Genomic DNA, 11,335 nt, shown 5'->3' with positions numbered 1-11,335 from the left:
ACCCAGTAACGGTAACGAAACGCAACATCACTGAAGACAGTAAGGAGGTCTGCCTGGAGGTCTCTAAGGAGGTCTGCCTGGGACCATATGTTTAGCGTAGATTCACAATCAATCCACTCTTTCAACCTACATTTTAAGAATTTAGCTTTAGAAGAATAACATGTGAATCAGTTTTTCTCTAACAAGCCTTGAAAAAGTTGTATCCGGAGGCACTATAAAGACACTGAAACTTTTTTGTTGGTAATCAATAGCTTCAAATATTGGTTTTTACCAACGAATTAGAAATACCTTTTTATAAAAGGCCAAAGGCACAGTGAAACAATGAGTATTTGCACTTTACCATTTTAGAACTCAAAATAATTCAGAACACAAAATAATTCAGGCGACCAGCACCTAATCTGTCCTGTAGGTGGCAAAATTATCATAAGAGGAATCCAGGCACAGGAGTCAGAATTGCTGCATTGAGGTTAATAGTGACAGATGACTTAAAGCTTTATCCAAAATACAATTTTTTTTTTTTTTTTTTTTGACACAGAGTCTCGCTCTGTCACCCAGGTTGGAGTGCAGTGACCGGATCTCAGCTCACTGCAAGCTCCGCCTCCCGGGTTTACGTCATTCTCCTGCCTCAGCCTCCCAAGTACCTGGGACTACAGGTGCCCACCACCTCGCCCGGCTAGTTTTTTGTATTTTTTAGTAGAGACGTGGTTTCACCACGTAGGCCAGGATGGCCTCAATCTCCTGACCTTGTGATCCGCCCGTCTCGGCCTCCCAAAGTGCTGGGATTACAGGCTTGAGCCACCGCGCCTGGCCTATCCAAAATACAATTTTTAACTTTTTTCAAGTTTTATAGATTCAAAGGTGCCTTTTGTACTGCTCTGAATTAACAGAAGTTTGTCTGCATGGTCAACACCAATGCTTAAAAATATGTTTTCATCTCTCAGGCGCTAGACTTTCAGTCTGATGATCATTTTTCTTTTTATGATTATTCCTGAAAAATTCCTCTCCTTTTTCTCTTGTTTCCCAACAGGTTTTGCTTGATTTTTATTTATATTTAATTATTTATGTTTTTGGAGACCAGGTCTTGCTCTGTTGCCCAGGCTGGAGTGCAGTAGCATGATCATAGCTCACTGCAGTGTTGACCTCCTGGGCTCAAGTGATCTTCCAACCTCAGCCTTCTTAGTAGCTGAAAATAACAGTGTGCATCATGCCCAGCTTTTTTTTTGTTTTTTTTTTTTTAAGAGGAGTCTCACTATATTGCCCAGGTTGGTCTTGGAACTCCTGGGCTCATGTGACCCTCCACCTCAGCCTCCCAAAGTGCTGGGATTATAGGTGTGAGCCACTGTAATCAGCCAGGTTTTGCTTTATTGTATGATCCATCCAAATTTAAGAAAGAGAGGTTGTGCAACTAAAAATTAGTTGTTACTTTTTAGCAGCTGTGAAAAGCAAACTTAAAACCAATATCTAAAAGGGAGGATATGAGGCTCACTAGATTTCACTCAGCTTTACATTTTCCCAGTTATTTGTACTGGACAGAAGAACTGTAGCAAGACCTTTAAGGAGTTACAATAACTTACAGAAAATTTTGGGTACCATGGTTATGACTATGCTTATATGTAAGGAACAAAGAAGTTTATAAATGATCACAATTAAAAAGCTAACTCTAGTCAAATAACATTTTATCCTCAGGAGTTGATATCACTCATTTTCATGGCTTCTTTGCTTCCTTTCAAGATAGAGATACTAATCTATGCCCTGGATTCATAATTAAAGAGTCAGATATGAGAAACAGTCAGAGCCATCAAATAAACACTGGGGGCAACTGCCTGGCGCAGTGGCACACGCCTGTAATCCCAGGACTTTAGGGGGCCAACACAGGTGGATCACTTAAGGTCAGGAGTTCAAAACCAGCCTGGCCAACATGACAAAACCCATCTCTACTAAAAATACAACAATTAGCTGGGCGTGGTGGTGCCCACCTGTAATCCCAGCTACTTGGGAGGCTGAGGCAGGAGAATTGCTTGAACCTGGGAGGCAGAGGTTGCAGTGAGCCAAGATCACACCACTGTACTCCAGCCTGGGCAACAGAGCAAGATTCCGCCTCAAAACAAAACAACAAAAACTGGGGTAAGTGTTAAATACACAGTTGAAGAACTAAGAATAAATGGGGGATAAAAGGAAGAAAGTACAGTATGCTATACCAGTATGTTCTGAAAATGTTGATATAGTATAACTATTTTAAAAATTGGGGTGCCGGGCGCAGTGGCTCACGCCTGTAATCCCAGCACTTTGGGATGCCAAGGTGGGCAGATCACCTGAGGTCGAGAGTTTGAGGCCAGCCTGACCAACATGGAGAAATCCCATCTCTACTAAAAACACAAAATTAGCAGGGTGTGGTGGCACATGCCTATAATCCCAACTACTCGGGAAGCTGAGGCAGAAGAATCACTTGAACCTGGGAGGCGGAGGTTGCAGTGAGCCGAGATTGCACCATTGCACTCCAGCCTGGGCAGCAAGAGCGAGACTCCATCTCAAAAAAAAATAAGAGGCCGGGCGCAGTGGCTCAAGCCTGTAATCCCAGCACTTTGGGAGGCCGAGACGGGCGAATCACAAGGTCAGGAGATCGAGACCATCCTGGCTAAAACGGTGAAACCCCATCTCAACTAAAAATACAAAAAATTATCTGGGCGAGGTGGCGGGCGCCTGTAGTCCCAGCTACTCGGGAGGCTGAGGCAGGAGAATGGCGTGAACCCGGGAGGCGGAGCTTGTAGTGAGCTGAGATCTGGCCACTGCACTCCAGCCTGGGCGACAGAGCGAGACTCCGTCTCAAAAAAAAAAAAAAAAAAAAAAAGAATAAAAATATAAAATAAAATAAAAAATTGGGAAAGAATGGGAAAAGCAAATGGAACACTTATTTCAATTGCCATATTGGTTGTGGTTGTATTCTGAGGCAATTGCAAGTGTAAGGTAAATAAAAGAAATGAGTAATTGTGGGATGTTCTAATTCTATCATGCTCTGTGTTCTTGAAAACCAGGACTCTCGGCCGGGCGCGGTGGCTCAAGCCTGTAATCCCAGCACTTTGGGAGGCCGAGACGGGCGGATCACGAGGTCAGGAGATCGAGACCATCCTGGTTAATACGGTGAAACCCCGTCTCTACTAAAAAGTACAAAAAACTAGCCGGGCGAGGTGGCGGGCGCCTGTAGTCCCAGCTACTTGGGAGGCTGAGGCAGGAGAATGGCATGAACCCGGGAGGCGGAGCTTGCAGTGAGCTGAGATCTGGCCACTGCACTCCAGCCTGGGCGACAGAGCGAGGCTCCGTCTCACACTAAAAAAATCAGAGAACTGAAAACCCGGGCCCTCGGGCCGGGCGCGGTGGCTCACGCCTGTAATCCCAGCACTTTGGGAGGCCGAGGCGGGCGGATCCCGAGGTCAGGAGATCGAGACCATCCTGGCTAACACGGTGAAACTCCGTCTCTACTAAAAATGCAAAAAATTAGCCTGGCGAGGCGGCGGGCGCCTGTAATCCCAGCTACTCGGGAGGCTGAGGCAGAAGAATGGCGTGAACCTGGGAGGCGGAGCTTGCAGTGAGCCGAGATCGCGCCACTGCACTCCAGCCTGGGCGACTAAGCGAGACTCTGTCTCAAAAAAAAAAAAAAAAAAAAGAAAACCAGGACTCTCAGTATAGAGGAAGAGTGGTATAGTTGTAACAGAAAGGTTAGATAAAAACCCTATAGGCCAGGCACAGTGGCTCAAGCCTGTAATCCCAGCACTTTGGGAGGCCAAGGTGGTCGGATCACAAGGTCAGGAGTTTGAAACCAGCCTGGTTACTATGGCGAAACCCCGTCTCTACTAAAAATACAAAACTTAGCCAGGCGCAGTGGCTAATGTCTGTAATCCCAGCACTTTGGGAGGCCAAGGCGGGTGGATCACTTGAGGCCAGGAGTTCAAGACCAGCCTAACCAGTATGGTAAAACCTCCTCTCTACTAAAAATACAAAAATTAGCCAGGCATTGTGGTAGTCCCAGCTACTTGGGAGGCTGAGACAGGAGAATTGCTTGAACCCGGGAGATGGAGGTTGCAGTGCCCACTCCAGCCTGGGCAACAGAGTGCAACTCTGTCAAAAAAAAGAAAGAAAGAAAGAAAAGAAAGGAAAGAAAGGAAAGGAAGGAAAGGAAGGAAAAGAAGGAAAGGAAGGAAAGGAAGGAAGGAAGACACCATGATTTACAGTCTTGCCAAAGGACTGAACCAAAGTCTTCTCAAATACAATGTGCCTGAACCTGCCCCATGTGCTAATATCTAGAGGACAGGGGAATGTGCTGAACTGTGCCATGAGTGTGCAATCAGCAAAATACAAAGTATGTGAAACTCTATAGGTCCTAGGATCAGGTTCTTCACCAGGTAAATTCTAAGGAACTCGAAAGAAGAGGGAACTTCTAGATTAAAAAAGAGATGTAAAATAAAAAATACATTTAATAATTTTAAATTGATAATATTAAAATATAGATACATGCATTTAGGTGTTGCAGCAGTAATCAAATGCAACAAAGTGATTACCATTTAAATCAGTCTAGTGGTTACTTTTGTGGGGTTGTAATTGTGATAGGATACAAAAAGGACACGGGTGGTGACTGGCTGAGTCCTAAAAGAGTATTTGCTTATAATAAAGCATTCAGCTATAAATTTTGTGTCTGGTTTTCAGTACTTTTATTTCATAATTTTTAAAATGTTACAATCAAAAAAGAAATCAAAACCCTTAGGGTTTTCTACTAAAAAGTTTGGATGTGAATACTTCTACTGTAAGTATCACCTGACGGTTTTTAAGAAATTGCCTATATTGTAGAAATATTTCAAAATAAACTACAAATATTTGAAAAATGTTGAATTCTTATGTATGCAGTTACAAAAAGTCAAAGAATTAAGTATACTTTTCTAACACAAAACTTATTTTGTTACAGTATTATGTAATGTAATTTGGTTAAATGGATTTTTTTTTTTTTTTTTTTTTTGAGATGGAGTCTAGCTCTGTCACCCAGGCTGGAGTGTACTGGTGTGATCTTGGCTCACTGTAACCTCTGCCTCCTGGGTTCTAGCGATTCTTCTGCCTCAGCCTCCCAAGTAGCTGAGATTATAGGCGCCCACCACCACACTCAGCTAATTTTTGTATTTTTAGTAGAGACGGGGTTTCACAGATACCAGTGTTGGCCAGGCTAGTCTCGAACTCCTGACCTCTTGATCCGCCCGCTTTAGCCTCCCAAAGTGCTGGGATTACAAGCGTGAGCCACTGCATCTGGCCTAAATGGACTTCCTTGACTTCCAAAATGTTCCTTTCCAACTCCCGTACAAGATTATTAATGTTAATCTATTAGAGATTAGAGCAAGGGCATTGGAGCAGATTTCTTATTTCTTTGAATGTCTACATTTTGTTTCACTCTCTATTTTCTTACATAGAACAAAGATTAGTTATCGTGCCTAACCATGATGGTAGTTATTAATATGTAGTATTATACACAGAGTGTTATCTAATTTGCAAACCGAGATCCTCCACCCACTTGCCTACCATGTGCCTTTTCCATATAATAACGACTGATATAGACAGTTTTTTTTTTGTTAGATGTGTAGGAATCTCAAGGATGTAAAACAGATTTAAATCATCAAAATTAAAGCAGTTTTTAAATGCACTATAACAATAAACATGGACAAACATATAACTGTGTTGTACATTTTTGCCCATCAAGCATTGACAACTTCCCTTCAATTTGTTCAAGCAGCATCTTAAATGGTGCAATTCAGTGGTCCCTTTTCCCTTCGTTTTAATAAAATTATGTGGCGTTCGACTGATTCACATATTCAAGAAGTGACCGGTCTAAGACTCTTCGGATAAGAGCTTCCTCAATTATATTAAAATCCTATAATAAAGAAAAATAATTAGAAATATTCAGAGTCAATAGTATTTCAGAAACTGGAGGATGAGGGTCAATCCAACACCCTCATTTTGCAGGGAACTAAAGTTAGGAGACTTGTTCAAAGTTCCACAAAGCTTGTCATAGAACCCAGGACTTTTGCTTTGGGGCTAATGAATTTTCTCCTTCACTTTGCTGCCTATCAATTAACTAGTTACTGTCATAATAAAAAGTCTTGATTCAAAATTTGAAGTTTTTATCTGATATAATGAGAAGTTTTTAGTCATCATTACAAATCCTGCTCAGAGTGCTATGTTCCACACAAACCTGTAAAATGGAGCAAAGTTCAGGCACCCCCACAGGCTTCACCAATGCCAGCAGTACCACTGAATAGCTATTTCCGAAGAAAATGTTAAAAACAAAACTTTCTCTTTACCTCCCTATGTGTCAAAGTGGAATTCAAAATTCTATGTCAGCACATTCTATAAGTAAAACAAAAACCATTAAGAACCCTATCCTCTGCAATCCCTCTCCTCTTCCACAATAACAAAAGATGAAATCTCTATTCAAAGTCCATTCTGCAACATAAAAACAAAAAACAAAAAAAACTCCACAAAATCCAAAGGAAAGCCATAAAGCACAGCAGAGCACAAGGTTTGGTCTTGATACTGGCTTGTTCTTAGGTAATTTAGTTAACCTTTGAGCTTCAGATATTTCAGTTAAATGAAGATAAAAATACAGTATTCACTTCACGGAAGTTGCTACAACTTATGTACATATCACAATTTATTGTGATATATACATAGAGTGCTTAGCTTAGTATATAGTAGTTCAGGAAGCAAAAAATCAAAACAAAGAACACTACTTCAAGCTCACTTCCATACCCAAGAAGATGGCTGTGAGTGGCTGCAAAGTATTCTTATCAAAGTGGCTTCATCCTGCCTAGCTCTGGATCATGCTTTGTCTGAAAGATCTTGAGAACAGACTGAACATGATTAGCCAGAAGAGCCATAGAATCGACCTGGCTTTAGAACATCTCATAGAGCTAAGGTAAAGAGAAACCTCTTGAGATGGAGTCTCCCTCTGTCGCCCAGGCTGGAGTGCAGTGGTGTGATCTCGACTCACAGCAAGCTCCCCCTCCCCGGTTCACGCCATTCTCCTGCCTCAGCCTCCTGAGTAGCTGGAACCACAGGCGTCTGCCACCACGCCCGGCTCATTTCTTTGTATTTTTAGTAGAGATGGGGTTTCACCGTGTTAGCCAGGATGGTCACGATCTCCTGACCACGTGATCTGCCCATCTTGGCCTTCCAAAGTGCTGGGATTACAGGCGTGAGCCACCGCACTGGGCCAAGAGAAACCTCTTTGTTTTACCAGAGAGAACACACAGAGCAGAACCAAGTTCTGCTGAGGCCTGTGTGCCGTATGGGCCACAAAAGACACATGCTTAGAGATATGGAGCTGAGGATTTAAAGCCTCTGTCATGTTCCTTATTCAGTTCCTCAAGTGGTCCTAACAATTCTACTCCTATCCCATCTCCAGTTTGCCAAACATCTGTGCCTAAACTGTGCAAATCACTTTATATACATTATCTCATTTAATCCTAAGAAGAGTTTTGAGAGTAGGTGCTTTTAATCTCTTCCTTTAACCAATGGACAAACTGAGTTTCAGAGGTTAAATGCCTTCTGCAAGGTCGCACATATGTGACAGAGCTGTTGCTTAAAACTAGTTTAGAACCTGAGCTCCTTATGTTCAACCTGGATAATAATAATTGGCAGATAGAAAGCATGGAGAAAATTCTCAAATGACGATCTTGAATCGTTATTAAATTTTATCTTGAAATTGCTTTTTTTTTTTTTTTTTTTGGAGACAAGAGTCTCACTCAGGTGCCCAGACTGGAGTGGAGTGGCGCGATCTCAGCTCACTGAAACCTCCGCCTCCTGGGTTCAAGCGATTCTCCTGCCTCAGCCTACGGAGTAGCTGGGACTGCAGGCGTATGCCACCACGCCTGGTTAATTTTTTTATTTTTAGTATTTTTAGTAGAGATAGGATTTCACCATGTTGCCCAGGCTGGTCTTGAACTCCTGACCTCAAGTGATTTGCCCACCTCGGCCTCCTGAAGTGTTGGGATTACAGGCATGAGCCACTGTGCCAGGCCAAAACATTCTATTTTCTTGATTTCTTACATAATGCTAATACTCAACACTATAGCTATATATACATTTTTTCCTCTATAATTTTATTCACTTGGATCAGAAAAGTAAGCTTAACAAAGACAGTATAAAAACATAATGTAAAAATAAGAAAATATACTTACTATGAAATCATCATAAAACAAAGTGTGACTAACTTGAAGATGTCTTATTAAACTGCCACTGAAGCTGCTTGGATTCTCATCAGGTATTAAACGGCAAAGTGGACAGAACTGGAAACAAACAATATCAGGGGTTCAAGAAAGAATTTAAAACAGTTATTAGTGCCAGAATTAAAAACAACGGCCGGGTGCAGTGGTTTATGCCTGTAATCCCAGTACTTTGGGAGGCTGAGGCGGCCGGGTCACAAGGTCAAGCGATGGAGACCATTCTAGCCAACATGGTGACACTCCGTCTCTACTAAAATACAAAATTTAGTCAGATGTGGTGGTGCACACCTGTTATCCCACCTACTTGGCAGGCTGAGGCAGGAGAATTGCTTGAAAAAAGATTTCACCAGGTTTTGCCTGTACTCGTATCCTTCAGTATATGTGTGTGATATCGTTTGGAAACTTGTCCCCACCCAAATCTCATGTTGAAATGTAATCCCCGGGCACAGTGGCTTGGGCCTGTCATCCCAGCACTTTGGGAGGTGGATCACTTGAGGTAGGAGCTCATGACCAGCCTGGCCAACATGGCAAAACCCGTCTCTACTAAGAAGACAAAAAAATTAGCCAGGCGTGGTGGTGCACACCTGTAGTCCCAGCTACTCCAGAGGCTGAGGCAGGAGAATGGCTTGAACCCGGGAGGCAGAGGTTGCAGTAAGCCGAGATTGCGCCACTGCACTCTAGCCTGGATGACAGAGTCAGACTCTGTCTCAAAAAAAAAAAAAAAAAAAAGATACAGACCATTCTGTCACTACAAAGGAATGTCAGTGCATTGCTATCCTTTATTTCCTTCTCTCTCCCTAACCTCTGCTCTGTTCCCCATATTGTTATTATTACTATTTTGAGAAACTTGTATAAATAGAACTATAGAGTATTTAACCTTTCGAGATTGGCTTTTCCCATTGAGCATGACTTTGAGATTCATCTAAGTTGCTGGGTGTATCCATAGCTCCCTCCTTATTACTGAGTAGTATTTCATGGTATGGATGTCCCACAGTCTGCTTATCCATTTATTTTGTAAAGGGCATTTGGGTTGTTTCCAGTTTTTGGTTGTTACAAATAAACCTGTAAGAAATATTTGTGTACAAATGTTTGCATAAACATAAGTTTTCATTTATCTAGGACAAATTTTCAAGAGTGTGACTGCCTGGTTATATGATAGGTATATGTTTAACTTTGTAAAAAACTGCCAAACTGTTTTCCAGAGTGGCTGCACTATTTTACATTCCCACCAGCAATGTATGAATTATTCAGTTTTTCCTTATTTTCCCCAACATCTGGTAATGTCCAAATTTTTTTATTTTAGCCACTTTGTTAAATGTATACTGGTATCTCACCATGGTTTTAATTTGCACTTTCAACATTTTGGCCAGGCTGGTCATGAACTCCTGACCTCAGGTGATACACCCACCTCAGCCTCCCAAAGTGCTGGGATTATAAGCATGAGCCACCCCACCCAGCCCATGCATTCATTTTTTAAAGTATGAGACGCAGACTCATTACTGAGTGCCAAGTATGTGTTGTTAGGTGGTAAATTAGGTGGTATTCTCATTTGATCCTCACAACAACTCAGTGAATTCATTGCTATCCTTATTTTGTTGATGAGCCCAATTTCAGAGAAAAAAAAATAGCTTGAATTTCCTCAGCTGTAAGTATCAGATCTGGAATCAACTTCAGTTGTCCAATGTATCAACTTGGGTGATAACGTTTTTCTTTATTTAAATGAGGTTTTTATATACTTCTTTCTTATTGTTTTATGAGGATCTCAGTTTCAATATGCTCAATTTCTATAATTAAAGGTCTGAATTTTGCTCCACTTCACTAATTTTTACATCTTATTTTTAGTAAAATTACATCCTTTTAATTATTATTGAATTTATAATCATTTACAATTTCCTAATGTTCTTGGTTAATTGGCACCACTGGTCATTCCAAGACAGCATTTAATTTTCCCTGATGCCACTACGTGTCATGAGAACAGAGCTGAGACCGAGAAATATTTCAACAGAAGAGCACTAGTAATACTTGTAGTGTGGGAGAAGGAACCTGCTTACAGAAATTTGTTCATCCAACACTCTTTATTATGCCCCTACTACGTGCTCAGCACTTAGAATATGGAGATCAGTAGGATACTTTGAAGTTAGATACTTTGGGTTCAAATCCTTGCACCAGCAGTGTGATCTTGAGCATGTAAGTTTCCCTTTCTGTGAAATGGGGATAATATCACCTGCCTTGTAGAGTAGCTGTAATATTTACAGATAATGTCTTCAGTGTGCCAGGTAAACATCAAACATTCAATAAATGCCACACATTTACTACTATTTGACCCCTGTCCTTGAAGAGTTGGAGCTCCCCGGGGGAAGAGAATACCATGTGTCTAGTTGATCCCTACATTCTTAGTACCCAGAAAATAGTTTCCAATTTCATCTCAGCCTCTTGCTGATTTTCTGTGTCTCAGAGCTGTTAGATTTAAAATCATACACCATTTAATATTATAAAGCTCAGTCACATTAACTCAGTCTTTAGCACATGTAATAAACAGCTGCCATTATTATCACTTAAGCAGATACTTTCAAGAGTGTATCATGCACCATATTCAAGATGTGAACAGACAACTGTTCAAGACCTGTAAAAGGAACTACTAATTTTGCCCAAGGGTTCAGAAAGGCTTCAGCAGAGTTGCTGGTAACTGAAGTGGGTCTTGAGGAATGAGCCAGCCACGCCAGCAGGGAGGAGCATCACAGCAGAGGAATCAATGTGGGAAAAGGCAGTAAATCCCAAAAGAAAAAGGCCTGCTTAGGGCAATGGAAAAAGCTCAGTGTAACTGAAGGTAGGGCAAGTTGGGGAAGTGGCGGGGGATGAGTTTGGAATGATAAGTTGGAACTAGCTCTGCTCCGTGTTTATTCAAGCACCTGACATGGTTTTGGTAGACTTGATGCAAAAAGTCAGAGGTACAGAGATGTCTATTACCTTGATCCCTACCATTAAGGAGTTGATTAGAGTCTAGTGGAGAAGACAAAAACAGAAAACCTGGAATTTTAGGCCGGGCGCAGTGGCTCACGCCTGTAATCCCAGCACTT

At 41.6% G+C, this 11,335-nt stretch overlaps 1 protein-coding gene across 2 annotated transcripts in view; it reads right to left on the bottom strand.

The window, feature by feature from the left end:
• Nucleotides 1–4,706: 4,706 nt before the first annotated feature.
• RNF125 (ring finger protein 125) overlaps nucleotides 4,707–11,335 on the bottom strand; it is a 48,865-nt gene continuing 42,236 nt past the window's right edge. Inside the window, exons 5-6 of one of the 2 annotated variants that reach the window (XM_003914281.4) lie at nucleotides 8,214–8,321; nucleotides 4,707–5,905 (exon numbers count right to left, since the gene is read on the bottom strand). In XM_003914281.4, coding sequence (XP_003914330.1) covers nucleotides 5,819–5,905; nucleotides 8,214–8,321 — 195 coding nt within the window. In that variant the 3' untranslated portion in view covers nucleotides 4,707–5,818. The remainder of the gene's footprint in view (nucleotides 5,906–8,213; nucleotides 8,322–11,335) is intronic. The other variant, XM_009192572.3, reaches the window with a different exon arrangement.

This window comes from Papio anubis, chromosome 19 (genome assembly GCF_008728515.1).
Source record: "Papio anubis isolate 15944 chromosome 19, Panubis1.0, whole genome shotgun sequence".
NCBI classification, from domain to species: domain Eukaryota; kingdom Metazoa; phylum Chordata; class Mammalia; order Primates; family Cercopithecidae; genus Papio; species Papio anubis.
The sequence above is the reverse complement of the archived record's forward strand: the minus strand, read 5'-3'. Positions and strand labels throughout refer to the sequence as shown.